General features: G+C 57.2%; 3 protein-coding genes across 3 annotated transcripts in view; 1 reads left to right on the top strand and 2 right to left on the bottom strand.

Moving 5' to 3' along the window:
- Positions 1-1942, bottom strand: part of Ccdc96 (coiled-coil domain containing 96) — a 5261-nt gene extending 3319 nt beyond the window's left edge. The window contains exons 1-2 of the mRNA XM_013023895.1: positions 1887-1942; positions 758-814 (exon numbers count right to left, since the gene is read on the bottom strand). Coding sequence (XP_012879349.1) covers positions 758-814; positions 1887-1942 — 113 coding nt within the window. The remainder of the gene's footprint in view (positions 1-757; positions 815-1886) is intronic.
- Positions 1941-7303, top strand: Tada2b (transcriptional adaptor 2B). The gene is made up of 3 exons (XM_013023894.1): positions 1941-1989; positions 4873-5120; positions 5175-7303. Exons 1-3 carry the CDS (start codon positions 1941-1943, stop codon positions 6165-6167), a joined length of 1290 nt encoding a protein of 429 aa, XP_012879348.1. The 3' UTR covers positions 6168-7303.
- Positions 7304-10480: 3177 nt separating this feature from the next.
- Positions 10481-14461, bottom strand: part of Grpel1 (GrpE-like 1, mitochondrial (E. coli)) — a 4583-nt gene continuing 602 nt past the window's right edge. The window contains exons 2-4 of the mRNA XM_013023974.1: positions 12099-12261; positions 11262-11343; positions 10481-11160 (exon numbers count right to left, since the gene is read on the bottom strand). Coding sequence (XP_012879428.1) covers positions 10814-11160; positions 11262-11343; positions 12099-12261 — 592 coding nt within the window. The 3' untranslated portion in view covers positions 10481-10813. The remainder of the gene's footprint in view (positions 11161-11261; positions 11344-12098; positions 12262-14461) is intronic.

Genomic DNA, 14461 nt, shown 5'->3' with positions numbered 1-14461 from the left:
GCTCCGCTCGCGGTCCGGATGTCCCGGCCGGGCTGATGTGTCCCCGCTGGGTCCGTGCGGGGCCCGCCGAGGGGAAGAGGAGAGCGGGCGGTGGTGTGGGGCCTCGGAGCTGCCGCCCGCGCCTCACCGCGAGGGGAAGCGGAGCTCGCCGGGGCCTCGCGGGCCTGGGGTCTGTGGCAAGCAGACTTGCTTGGAAGTAGGGGAGCAGCCCGGGACCCTGCCTCCCGTTCCCTTCGCCCCTCCTCTGCCTCTGTGCCAGGCCCCGCGCTGCCTTCATCTTCTCTTCAAGCAGTGACCAGCCTTCTGGGCCAGTCTGTGGCCCTGGATGGCCCCCATTGACCACTCTGGAATCTTCATTCTCCTGACTTCTTACCTACCCACTGGCACCACCGCCACCCCAAATCCACAGCCTCGGCTTGATTGTGAACGTTACTAACAGCCCGCAGAGAGGGCCCTGGAGGAGAGGCACCTGGCCATCTTGGGCCCGTTGCTTTCCCTCTGGGACTACAGCATGGCTCTGTGGCCCATTCTGAGCAGGTGCCCTGATACTGGCACACTGAGGGTGTACTTTGGGGTCCTGTGTCCCTTGTGTGAGTAGCTGATGTGGCGCCGCGGCCCGGTGGGTGGCCTGCTGCTCTTAGTGTACAGCTGAAAGGTGGCGACTGCAAGAATCTAAGCTCTTGTCCCGGATCCCATAGCTTTGCATGTGACAGAACCAGGATCCATTGCAGGCCTGTGTGACCGAGTGTGGGCCTACCCACCGAATGAGAACATTAAGTAGTCCAGGTCGGAGGCCAGCAGCTCGCTGCTGCAGCTGGAGTGGGAGGCTGGGAAGGTGTTCTGCTGAGGCTCAGTGGGGGAAGATCACTGGGTGGGCGCATGCGCTGGGAAGCCTGGACGGTGGGAAGAGGCAGTGGGGCTTTGAGGTCAGCAGTATAGAGGGAGACTGTTCCCTTCCAGCTTCAGATGGCTGCTGGTGAGGGACGGCCTTGGGGTAGTACAGCTTCCTGTGGGAGGCCGAGGGGGGAGAGGGGCATTGCTGGAGCCTGGCACCGAGACCTGGGGCCTGGAAGGAACAGCATGTTGCTGTTTAAGTAGCGGGAGGGTTTAGGGATGGGCAGCCTTGCCAGGGCCTGGCACTGGTGTGCCTGCACTTTTGGCAGCAAGAGGACGGGGGACCCTGGCCAGTAGTCAAGTGACCCCAGGCCTGTTGGGGGGTGCTGGAGGCATTCAGGCAGCTGGTGTTCCGAGGGGTCTGTGGAACATGAACACCAACAAGGGCCTGCAGGTTTCCCTTGGCTCCAGAGACATGGGGTTGTCACTGGGGAGGAGTTGAGGCCAGCTGCCCTGCAGGGTGGCCAGGAGGGCCAGTGCTCAGCTGTGCAGGAGAGATGGGTAGAGAAGCAGCCGTGCGGGGCCTCTCGCCTGGCTTTGCAGGGTGGAGGCCGGGGGTGTCAGTGGGGCAGTGGCCTTGCCTTTCCACACGACAGCTGGCATCTGCGGCGGGTGGTGTGCGGTACGCAGGTCGTGGCGCTGAGCCTCCGTCCGTCCTCAGTGCTTGCTCGGCACTCACTGCGTGCTGGCCCCACTTCGTGACCCTGCAGGTGCGAGGGGCCCCTGGGCCCCCCGGGGCTCAGAAGGCTGTGCAGGAACAAAGGCAGCAGGGAAGAAGGGGAGTCTGGTGTATTGGGGAGCACAGCAGAAGCTAGCTGACCCAAAGTGGAAGACCAGAGTTGGGGGCCGCCGGTGGGGGAGGGTGGCAGAGAGGGTGGCTGAGGCTGCGTGAGCTCATGGTTGGCGCTGCCACAGCCCTCAGCGGGTAGGGCTGGCGCCGACTTCCTTCCTGCTCGTGTCTCCTACTCCCTGGGCAGACACCTCACCTTTACCAATGTTGGAACACCTGCGAAACCAGACGTGAGTCTGGGCCCAAGCCTGACTCCATGGTGCACTGGGCCACTGTTGGCACCCCCGGAGCCGACCCCTCTGTGGGTAGGTGGGAAGGACCGCGGAGCTGGTGAGGCAGCGCCTCCTCCACTTGTCACCAGGCAGAAGGCTCTCGTGCTGGCCGCGGGCTGGATGGCCTGCCCTCATGTCTTGCCATGAGGACTGTGGGTGCTACGGAACACAGAGCAAACGGGCCGCACTGTGAGAGCCCGGGAAGCTCATGCAAAGCAGCGAGGAGGCCCACACACCTGCATCTGGGAGTTGCCAGTCTGCACAAAGTGCAAAGCCTGTTTCTAGCACCGTCCAGGTAGCGTGTGCCGCTGGCTAGGGCCCTCTTAAGGAGACACTGTGGCAGGACACACACATGTGCCCTTGACACACCTCTGTTATTTTCTGTTTAAGACACTGGGGTAAACTCTGTATGACAGAATATTCTACTGGTACAGTGCAGGTGCACTAAGTACTACTAATTTCTTTGGTGGCACTGAGGTTGGAGTTAGGTGCTTGTGTGATGGTGATGGTGCTTTTACCACTGAGCCACACTTGACTTGTGTCTTCATTAAACAAGACCTCCCCATCCTCCTCTCCCAGCCCCTGGCAACCGCACCCTCCTTTCTGTCTCTGAGCTGAATCCTGCAGTGTTAGATTTGGTGTGGCTCATTTCAGCGCAATGTCCTCCAGATTCACCCATGTCGTAGCAGGTGTCAGCGTTTCGTTTTAATGGCTTTATAGCATTCCACTGTGTGCATGCGCCTCATCCCATCCCCCGCTAGTCGCCATCTCCTCTGCCGTGAACAGTGCTGCTTTGAACACGGGGTGCTTGGGTCTCAGCCAGATTCCGCTGGTGTTGCTTTGGTAGAAAGCTAGAAAAGGGATTTCCTTGTCCCTTAGGAGAGAGGCTCTCTCCTGTCCTTTAGAATGTTTGCAGTGGATTTTATTTCCTGCCCCTCCTCCTTGGCTGCTGGCCAGTCAGGTGCCAGCTGCTTCCAGTAGCTTCCAGAAGAGGTAGCCTTCTTTGGCATCTATCCCTTTTGAGGCTCATTCATTTGAAGAAACAAAGATGTAGTGATGTGGAGACAGTGCAGACCCACACCACCGAGGGAAGGAAGCCCGGCTTTATCCTCTCTTGTGCCTCGCTGTCCCCGCGCCCTTGATGATGGAGGACAGGTGTGGAGCCCCGGGTGGCAGCGTGGGCACAGCGTCTTGCGTGTGCTGTAGAGCGCCACCCACGTGGGCGGGAGGCTGTGGAGCCAGGGCAGGAGGGTCAGGTGCTTGCTCCGCAGCCCTTCTTCACATCAGGGCGGGGCCTCGTCTGTGGTTACAGCATTAATGCCTGTCTGGCCGCTGCTTCTTCTCACTCGTGAAATGGAGCAGTACCCTGCACCCACCCAGGCTGGTGGTGCGTGTTGGCCTTGGCATTTTTATTTTAATTGCGTCCTCACAAAATCCACAAGGACAAAGAATGAGAAGCCCTGGGAGGGAGAGGCGTGGATGGAGCTGAGGGCACATTGAAGGCTTCCTGGAGGATCTGGGTCTTCCAGGGTGCACGTGTGGTGGAGGGAGGCTGGCAGCCGGTGGCAGGATTGCTGATTGGAGCACATTTCTGGCTTGTGTCCAGGCCGTGTACATGCTGGCGTGAACTGGAGTGGCTCCTCCTTCCCAGGACTTCAGCTGAGGAGCAGGGCACAGAGCCTCCCAGTGTGCCCAGGTCACACAGCCAAAGGGGCAGAGCCAGCCCTGGAAGCCTGCAGCCTGGCACAGCAGCGTGGGCGGCAGCAGCAGGCCGGGCTGTGTGCCGGGGCTGCGGCTCAGGGCTGTGAGTGGGCTCTGCGGAACAGCTCGACCGCCTGGCCTGGCGGGCCATGCTGAATGAAGCCGCTAAGCGGCTCTGGCAGATACCCTGTGAGCAGGTCACCTGGAGAGGGAAGTGGAGGGGCTGCGGTGTTCGCCAGGTCCGTGGGTTCTTCTCCTGGCTGCGTCTGTGACTCGGGGAATTGGGGTGAGGCCACAGCTTCTGCCTCGCCGGCACCTGCTGCGCTAGCGGAGCCCTGGGCCTGGCCTCACTGACTGCAGCCTCTTCCTGTGCTGGGAAGCGAAGGGTCTGAGGCTGAGGGTCTGAGGCTGAGGGTCTGAGGCTGAGGGCCTGAGGCTGAGGGTCTGAGGCTGAGGGTCTGAGGCTGAGGGCCTGAGGCTGAGGGGCCCCTGCCAGCCTGGGTCTCCGAGGTGAACGTCCCCAGCCAGAGGTGGCTGTGACTGGTGTTTTGTGTGGGTCAGATGTTTACTGAGAAAATAAAAGCAATAGACGCGGCGCTCATAGTGCCGTTCTCGACAGGAGTCCTGTAAGTTTTATTTTGTTCCTGATGATTCCCAGGGAGGCCTGGCCTCGGGCTCGGCTGCCCTGCGTTCCCACGTTGCGCCACACCCCGCAGTTGGTGGGAGCAGCCCTGCCTGCGTGCCTGCGCCTGGCCCCAGGGGGCCTGGGCGGAGGACCTGGCATGGGGCCCGCGCCCCCTCCCGGCATGGCCGGCTGCTGGCCGAGGAGCGGCGCGGGTCACGGGCTGGGGGACAGCCAGCCTGTCCCTCCCTGGGGTGCTGGGGGGCGGGTGAGTGAGGGCGCGTTTGGGGCAGTTGCTTTCTGAAGTGGCTTTCGTGGTTGCGTTAAGGAAGAGGCCACTTGCTGGAAGGAAAAGGTTGAGGGAGCTTTAGGTTTCCTCCCTTTCATAGCCGGCAGGGTGCATGCCGCCAGCCTCGGCGGGGTTGCCGCTGCCTTCTTAGGTGTGGAATGTGTCATAAATGAGGACCCCGTCCCCCAAAGCTGTGAGCTGCCATCACCTGCAGACAGCGCAGCGAGGGACCGGCTGCCCCTCTCCGAGGGGAGCGGCACGGGTGGGGCTTCCTGATCAGCCCCGGGCCACGGCCTTGCCCCAGAGAGAGCCTCAAAGGGGCATCCTCGGCCCACCCGTGTCCCCGTGTCCCGTGACGAGCACAGTTGGCAGTGGGCCCGGTTCCGCACAGATGGGAGGCAGCAGGACGGAGCGCCGCGCTGCACCGCGCGGCACTGCTCCGGGTCTGGGTCGGCTCCTGCCACCCGGGGCAGACAGAGCCGCTGCTTCGCGCCGCCCGCTGCCTTCCGCGCTGCCGCCCGCTGCCTTCCGCGCTGCCCGCCGTCCTCCTCGGCAGGGGAGGGCACTTTGCTCCTTGTTCATGACACTCGGCCTTTGTTGTTGTAGGAAGACATGGCCGCGCACGTCGGTGCTTCCCGGACCCCGCAGGAAGTGATGGAGCACTATGTGAGCATGTACATCCACGGGAACCTGGGCAAGGCCTGCATCCCCGACACCATCCCCAACCGCGTGACCGACCACACCTGCCCCAGCGGAGGGCCTCTCTCGCCCAGCCTCACCACACCGCTGCCTCCGCTGGACATCTCGGTGGCAGAGCAGCAGCAGCTGGGCTACATGCCACTGCGGGACGACTACGAGATCGAGTACGACCAGGACGCAGAGACGCTCATCAGCGGGCTCTCGGTGAACTACGACGACGACGACGTGGAGATCGAGCTCAAGCGCGCCCACGTGGACATGTACGTGCGCAAGCTGAAGGAGCGCCAGCGCCGCAAGAACATCGCCCGCGACTACAACCTGGTGCCCGCCTTCCTGGGGAAGGAGCGGAAGGAGAAGGAGAGGGCGCCCAAGCGCAAGATCACCAAGGAGGAGAAGGAGCTGCGGCTGAAGCTGCGGCCGCTCTACCAGTTCATGTCGTGCAAGGAGTTTGACGACCTGTTTGAGAACATGCACAAGGAGAAGATGCTCCGAGCCAAAATCCGAGAGCTGCAGCGCTACCGGCGGAACGGGATCACCAAGATGGAGGAGTCGGCCGAGTATGAGGCCGCCAGGCACAAGCGGGAGCGGAGGAAGGAGAACAAAAACATGGCCGGCTCCAAGAGGGGGAAGGAGGACGGCAAGGATGGCGAGTTCGCAGCCATCGAGAACCTCCCTGGGTTCGAGCTGCTGTCCGACCGTGAGAAGGTGCTGTGCAGCTCCTTGAACTTGAGCCCCGCGCGCTACGTGACAGTGAAGACCATCATCATCAAAGACCACCTGCAGAAGCGGCAGGGCGTGCCCTCCAAAAGCCGCCTCCCCAGCTACCTGGACAAGGTCCTCAAGAAAAGGATTCTGAACTTCCTCACAGAAAGCGGGTGGATAGCCAGGGACGCCTCCTGAGGCCAGGGCGCCGCTGGAGCCGCTGTGAGTCGCCCCCCCCAGGGCTGGGGGCGCACTTTCGCCCTCCCCCGGCCTCTGGTGTCAAGGTATTGATGCTCTCTCCATCCTCTGAAAGAAGCAATAGCAACAGTCTTACATTGGATCACGGGGGAGACAAATACGTGTCTATTTTAACTTCGTCCTAAAAGTATCCTTTAAGGTGACGAACTGCCTTGTGTGTTCCGTGGGCAGAGGGCGGACGGGGCGGACGCTGGCCTTCTTTTGGGTGAGCCTTCCTCCCTTCAGGTCTAGAAGTGAGAGTACGGTGGGTGCCAGGGCCTGGGCTGCCCGCCATCAGCTCTGCCCTGGTGACACAAGCTCTTCTCAGGCAAGTTGCTGTTGGCACCCCTTTTCTGAGCCCACTGCTGCCCCAGCTGACACCCCAACACAGCCCCGGCACGCAGCACTTTACCTGGAGGCAGGCCATGCCTAGAGCTTTCCGCTGTGGAGGCCCGAGACCACCACCAGGCCCACTGGCGCTGCGCCCCTGAAGAGGAAGAACCCCTCGTTGGCACAGTGAGCTTGGGGTTTCCCTGCCTCGTGTAGCACGGCCGGCCGGCCCTCCATGCCTTCTTGCATCCTCATCCCTGGGAAGGCAAAGCGCTCGGGGAAGGGACACAGGGTTGTCACGGGGCCGCTGCACCTGTAGGACGTCTTAGGCCAATAGACCCTGCTTTACAAGGCAAGGCTGACGCCTGGGGCTCCAAGCCTGGCTGTTGGCTCCCTCAGGATTTTCAGCCCAGTTGTACATAGGACCATGCTACCTGGCTAAGCAGATGGTCCAGGGCATGGCCGTGCCTACCAGCTGCTAGCTGGGCAGGGCCAGGGTCAGCTCCAGGGGCTCTGGTGAGTGTGGGGAGCACGGGCTGTGCCTTGGAGCCCGGTGCTGCTTCTGTTCACTGTTGTGAAACAAACCCAGAAACAGCTTCTCAGCCCAACTGGAAAGCTCGTTTCTGGGGCTCCCTTTAAGGTCGTACATGGTACCTTCCTAAACCTGAGGAAGGCGTTTGTCTTCCCGCTGCTCAGGGTTCTCATGCCCAGACCCTGCTTTAGAGTCCTGGAGTGACACAGACCCCACCCCACCTCCTGCTCCGCCAAGCTTATCCTGCCCACCCCCCCCCCCCCCCCCCGCCCCATAGGTACAAGAGCCTGTTTACCTCCCAGAATGTTTGGGCTTGACCTTACAGTGATTTTAAAGAAAATAGGAAAAACAGCAAAAAACCCAAACCTCATTCCAAGGATGACTTGACTCCGTGCCTTTTCACCTTACATCCCGTCCCCTAGGGTCAGCTTTTCAACACGAAGTACACTGAACATGGCTTTAGTTGTAGGTGCACTGTGGGCTGGCCAAGTCTGCCCAGCTGTCCGCCAGGCCCAGCCAGCAGCCCAGCAGTATGGCCTCCACACTGTCCCCTGCCGGCCAAACTGGTTTGTGTGGTTCTCAGAGTGGGCTCCTGGGCGCTTGTTAGAGAGACAGAATGAGGCCCCTGGAGTGCAAGCTATTCGCAGCCTCTCCATGTAGCTAAGGTGAAAGTTCAAGTTTGAGAGCCACAGCTTTAGTTGTAGTGATGCGTTTTCTTTTGTTGTTGTTGTTTTTTAATATGAGAGTCCTGGTTTGGTGAGGCTTTATGTTTCGTCTTATTTTTATATAAAATGACAGCCAGACCTCTATTGAAAGTGTGGAAAGCAGAGGATCCCTGTAAATGTGTGGTCTGGACCCAGGGCCAGAAGATGAGACTCTGCTCAGCAGCCTGTCATGTGCATGTCTCTGATGGTTTCTAAATGCCATAATGAATGTATAATTTATGTTGAAGTTTTAATATGCTGTTACAAGGGAAAAGTAATTTTAGGATTGGTTGCCTCTTCTTCCATCTGCTCTAGCTATTTCTGTCACGTTAGTCCTTGCTCTGCTGTTAGCTACAGCCTGACTTGTGTGTATTTAATTCTCACAGTGAGTTACCTAGCACACCCTGTGGAACGAGGTCTTTTTGAATTTAACTGTCTTTGAATCAAAAAGTTAGGTAATTCTTCAGTTCTTTGAAATAATGCTCTGGGAGGCGAACATTCCGAGAATGTATTAAAAATTGCAACTCTGACTACCGTTTTTTATTATCCTTTTACATATTAAACACGTTGGGAAATGTGTGACCGCTTCTTCCTCCTGCTCCGCCAGCCTTGCAGCCAGCACCCGCCCTGGCCGGCAAGCGCACCGCGCTGTCACACCAGCTTTCTGCTAGGCAGACAACGCTTGTAGGCCAGCCCAGCCATGGGAGTGGGCCACTTCAGGTCTCCGGTCCTGGCTGTCCACACTGAACAGCTCAGCCCAGCGCAGGCCTGCAGCTTTCCAATGCTTGACTAGCACACTGTCAGCGTGTGATTTGTGGTAGGGACGTGGGCGAACCTGACATGTTCTTGCTCACGGCGACAGTGGATAACTGAACTCTATGAAGTAGCTCTGCCATGTGTACATGCAGTTGTCCCTCAAGAGGGTCCAAGTCTCAGCTCAAGCCCCTTATGGGAAAGGACACATGCACAGAAGCCCATGTTCCCCTGCTACACCAATCGCTAGGGGCCTTGTGAGATACCAGGTAAGACTATTTAAAAACCAATGACAAGCCTGTGGCCAGCTGTGGGTGGGACTCAGGGGCAGCCCAGCCCAGCCCAGCCCAGCTTGTGTGAGGCAGCCCCGTGCCTGTCCATGCTCAGTACAGGTGTGGACTTTTGGTCTGCCACAGGTTAAACCATCGGTGAGGAGTCCAGGGGATGCAGGGCTGAGTGGGCCTGCACTGCCACTGGAGCCACAAGCCCAGGTTCTTTCTTTTTCAGTCTTGGACGTTTGCTTGAGTGGCCTAGAACCATGCTGTCCACACCTCCAAGTAGTTAGGATTACACCTGGGCACCGCCATGTCTGGCCCATTCCCCATCTCTGCTGTGAAGTAAATGGCACAGTGCTGCATCCCACCAAACAGTAGGTTACCTCCGTTGATAACACTAATAGGTCACACACCATTCTTTGTTACTATACCACTTGAGCCATGCTTCCACCATAGCATTAACTGGAGATGGGCGTCTCCCGGACCCTGCACCTCAGGCCAGCTTGGAGTTGTGGTCCTGTGGGCCTCAGCCTCCTAAATAGCTTAATCACTCAGCTGTTTCTTTCCTTTTCGTAGGTAATAGGGCTTGAACTCAGGGCCTAGGCACTGTCCCTGAGCTCTTGCTCAAGGCTAGCACTAGTGCCTACCACTTAGAGCCACTTTTGATTTTCTGGTGGTTAATTGGAGATGAGAGTCGTGGATTTTCCTGCCTGGGTTGGCTTTGAACCACTGTCTTCAGCTCTCAGCCTGAGTGCTAGGATCACAGGCGTCTGGCCTCACTCAGCTTTTACTAGGCCTTAGAGAGCCATATAAATGAGAATAGCCTTTAGACTAAGAGGAGTTCCCAGTCAGCTATGCCCTGGCCCAGGATTCCTGTCCCTGCTGGAGGGCCGCTCTGCCCTCCGAGCAGCACACTGGGCCCTCAGCCACGTGCCTAAGGGGCTCACAGTCCACTGAAGGACAAGAAACCATCACCACTGCGCTTTTAATCCTCTTCAACAAAACCCGAGACTCAGTAACACTGAGAGTATTCCAGGCATGTAGTTTTCCTATTTCAAGGAGGTCCACCGTAACAAGGATTACATCTTGAGGTTTTAAGTATTGAATACAGACTTAAACATTGGGATGAACTAGAAACAGGAACTGAGTTTGCCAGATTCAGTTAATGGCAATATGAAAGGTTAGCAGTGTTCATTTTTTAGCTCCTACTCTTCTCAAAGGTCACAAGCTCTTTTTGTTTGTTTGGGGGTGGGGTGGGGTGGGGGGAGATACTGGGATTTCAACTCCAGGACTCACACTTGCTATTAAGCAGACTCTTATCATTTCAACTATATCTCCTCTGTTTTTTGTCCTCTTTTTCTTAAAATAAGGTCTTGGGATTTTGCTTGGGACCTAAAACTCTAGTCTTCCTACCTTTGTCCAACTACTGTAATTAATGGGGATGAGGGAAGAATATCTTTTGTCTGGGCTGGCCTTGAACCATGATCCTCCCAATAGCTGGGATTACAGGAGTAAGCCACTGCACCTAATTATTTTTGTTTGAGAGTCTTGTTACATACTTAGCCCACGCTGGTCTGGAGTCAAGATCCTCTTGCCTCGGCCTCCAGCATGCTAGTCCTAAGCTTTTACTGACAAGCACGTCCGCCTCTGGCCTTCCCTTCAGAGGAGCCAGCACAGCACTGCAGATGCAGGAGAGCCGTGGAGGACGCGGCATGTGCTCACCGCTCAGCCAAACACAACTCCCCAAGACCTTTTATTTGTTAGAATGCTTTGCAATCACCCAAGCTGAGCGGATACAGCATTACCCACGGCACTCCACAAGTCCCTCGGCCTCTCTGCAAGCCTGTGGAAGCCTATGATAACACGTGCCGCTAAGAGCCAGTGACCAGCTCCCACGTGCCGGCGCAGCTGACTCCAGCTTCCTGACAAGGCCGGGCAAAGGTGAGACACGGGCACTGATGACAACTAGGACGTTACAGCAAGTGCTGGAAAAGTCCAGAAGCTGCGAGGTGGCTATGCTGCCTTCACCACCCCCACCAGGGCGGGCCTCAGGGTGCGCCCATGCAGCTTGTACCCAACCTTGCTAACCAGCGCCACCGTGCCCGGCTCTTTCCCCTCCACCGGCGTGTGGAACAAGGCCTCATGTTCGTAAGGGTCAAACTTGGCTCCGGCGGGGTCCAGCCTGAGCAGGCCGTGCTTCGTGAACACCTTCTGAATCTGCACTTCCGTCATCACCAGCCCCTCGTACAGGCTCTTGAGGTGCGGGTTGTCGTCTCGGATCTCTTCCTTTGGGACACTCTGGGTGGCCTTCTCCAGAATGTCAGCCACTTCCAGCAGGTCCTTGCAGAAGCCCTGGATGCCTAGAGCCAGCCAGAGAAAGCGGTTTGCACACACCACAGCCGGGGAACACGGCTGCGTGTCCCAGGCCCCGCCCAGCACCCACAGCATTCCCATAAGTTACCATATAACTTGGCTTCCTCCACCAGCTTTTGACTCCTCTGCCGTAAGTTCTCAGTATCTGCCAAGGCTCGTTTGTATTTTTCCTAAGGAAAGAAAAATGTATATGAATTAAAAGTGGAAAACTTTCTTAAGAAAGCCACCCTGACTGAAAGATGATTCTGTAATAAACCCCAAGCCAAAATACACATGCAACCTGTCATTACTTTTGGGATTTTAGGTCAGCCAAGATAGCTTAACAGCGTGCACAGCAGCATCCTGCAGCAGTCGGCCCATGCTCCCCTGGCGTGCTCCTCCCGTGATGACTCGCCAGCCCAGGAAGGGCCCACACTCCTAACTCAGGGCCAGCACCCTGCAGGCCGTCATCCTGGTACAGGGCAGCCCTTGCCCCACAAATGACCCTCTGGGACTCTTGGGGCTGCCCAGGAGGCTCTGTGGGGACTCAATCCTGGGTCTCTAGGACCAGGCACCCCATTTCCTGAGGGGTCCCCCTGAAAGTCAGCTGCGTGACACCTCCAGCAGCTCCCACTCTCAGTCTAGGCAGCTGTCAGCACCCCTTCCCGGTCCACTGCCTGGCCGCCTGGGACACCCACCTTCCTGCTTCCGTTCCCTCTGTCACAGCGGGCCCGGGCTGGGGCCGGGCCAGCGCCAGCACGCACGATGCAGGGCACTGACTTCAACCTTCAGGGATGGCTCAGTGCCACCTCCCACTTCCCCGATGATGACTGCGGGCCACCCTCCTCCCAACTCCGCCCAGCACCTCCAAGTCCCCGGCTGTACCAAGCTCTCCTCCCTGGTACGAACAGACTCTACACCAGGACATGGCCTCGCCCGGCCTCACCGTTGTCTCTCTCAGCTGCTCTTCCAGCTTCACCTTCTCGTCCAGAAGAATCTTGTCTGTGGACGGCGGCTCTGTCTTCTGTTCGCTGTGGCCACTGTCATCCTCCAGGTTCTGACCACTGTTCTTCTGCTTTGTGGCTGTGCACAACCACCGAGGAGAGGGCCTGCACAAAGTCACGCGTCACTCCACACACGGACTGCTTGTTGGCATGCACTTGCACACGCAGACTGCTTGTTGGCATGCGATCATCGCACAAGCAGACTGCTTGTTGGCATGTGATCCCAAGACATTTTAGAAACTTGGAGTCAAGCAATTAGGGACTGGCTTGGGAGAGAAAGACTTTCACCAGTAAAGGGACAAATTATATACATTTTATCTATTGTATACATTGTATCTACAGCACTGAAGCACACCTGCCTCTAATGGTTCTGGTCAACAACAACCCACAGGAGGCGGTGCCAGCAGCCCTCCCTGCAGCGGGCTGGACCAACAGGCTGTGTAAACACACTGTGACCCTCATACAAACAAGTCACCCAGCTGGACAGAGGCAGAGCCACTAGTTGCATGGCTAACAAGGGCAGACCAGGAGAGATCCTGCCCACAAAGTATTCACCTTCATGCAAAAAAGGCAAACTGCTGGCTGGGCACAATGACCCATGCCTGTACTCCCAGCAAGTTGCGAGGTGGAGATCAGGAAGATAGCAGTGTGAGGCTAACTCTGGTAAAAGCTAGCAAGAAGACATCTCCCCCCCCCCTCGGTAATGAAGCCTGAACTTGGCCTGGGTGCTGTCCCTCAGCTCTTCAGCTCAAGGCTTAGCGCTCTAACCACTTGAGCCACAGCACCACTTCTGGCTTTTGCAAGAAAACATCTTAAGCTAGACCAGCCACAGTGAAAAGTGGGAGATCTTATCCAAAAAATAAGCCAGTAAAGAACTGGAGAGGTGCTGGGCACCCATGGCTCATGCCTGTCATCCTAGCTACTCAGGAGGCTGAGGTCTGAGGATCACGGTTCAAAGCCAGCCCAGGCGGAAAAGTCCATGAGACTTATCTCCAATAAAGCACTCAAAAACTGGAAGTGGCACTGTGGCTCAAGTGGTAGAGCACTCGCCTTGAGCTGAAGAGCTGAGGGACAGCACCCAAGCCCAGAGTTCAAGCCCCACGACTGACCAAAAAAAAAAAAAAAAGGAACTGACGAGGTGTCTCAATTGGTAGAGTGCCTGCTTAGCAAGTGTGAGGCTGTTAGGAGGGAAATGGGGAAGCATAGGGACCTACTTATTTAGAGAACAACCTAGACACACGGACTGTGAACAATCCTCCTGCCTCAGCCTTCTGATGCAAGGTGCTGGTGTGGCTGGTGTGTCCCCTGTGCCACGCCCCACAGAGGGCTTTGTAGGACAGGGAGCGTTTTTGTGTAGGGAGGGGGGCAGAGATTTACTCCAGGAAGGGCAATGGTTTGGACCAAGGTACAGAGTCAGGAACATGTGCTGTGTACAGGAGAAGTACAAAGTGCTCTAGAATGAGCCCTAGGAATGATTTAAGGTATTATCTATCTCATCTACACAAGAGCATCAAGTCTCAAAGTCTTCGATGACTTACAGTCTTAAAACCCACTTGTCTTCATCAGGTGTCCAATTAGGATCTACTACATTCAACTTTCTTCCCAGCTTTAAGAAAACTTGTTGAATTAAAGAAAAGGGATCAGTACACGGAGCACACATATTTATATACCACCCAACTAATGCTGGAACTTGATGTTTAGTGAGAGGACCGACTGCTGCTCCCAGAATCTGGAAACTGTCCGACTCCTAAAGAGATGAGCTCAATAGCCATCTCCTGGATGCCTTCTGAGCGCTTTGTCAAAAAGGCAACTTAAAGAGAAACACACTCATGGGGACAGGCTCCAGAGAAAAATCTCCAATTTCGTCACGCACACATCCCAGCTGATGGCTGCGATGTCCGTGGGCAGGCCACTTGCTCCACTGACCGCCTTCATGTATGCCACACAAGGAGCACCCAGGAGTGATCCTGTTTATGAAGATACACAGAAGCCCCTCATCTGCGTTTGCACTTCGGTGTGCTCTGCTACCACGAGGGAGCAACAGCTTTTATGACACTGTCACTTTGGTGGTTTGTCCCCTCGCCGGGGCAGTCACCGCCTTCCGTCTGCCACCAGCTGGGCTCTGGGAGCGGGGCAAGGCGTGGAGAGGGGCGCCCGGGGCACGCGGAGGGCTAGGCCGCCGCCCTCGGCCAGGCTGACCGCTCCTGCCGACCAACCGCGCACACAAACGGCCAGAGCGAAAGGCCTTCGGACGCGGGTGTTGGGGGCGCGCTGCTGGCGGGGGCCGTCGGCCGGGGCTCGCGCC

This window comes from Dipodomys ordii, unplaced genomic scaffold (assembly GCF_000151885.1).
Source record: "Dipodomys ordii isolate 6190 unplaced genomic scaffold, Dord_2.0 Scaffold71, whole genome shotgun sequence".
Taxonomy (NCBI): Eukaryota; Metazoa; Chordata; class Mammalia; order Rodentia; family Heteromyidae; genus Dipodomys; species Dipodomys ordii.
The sequence above is the reverse complement of the archived record's forward strand: the minus strand, read 5'-3'. Positions and strand labels throughout refer to the sequence as shown.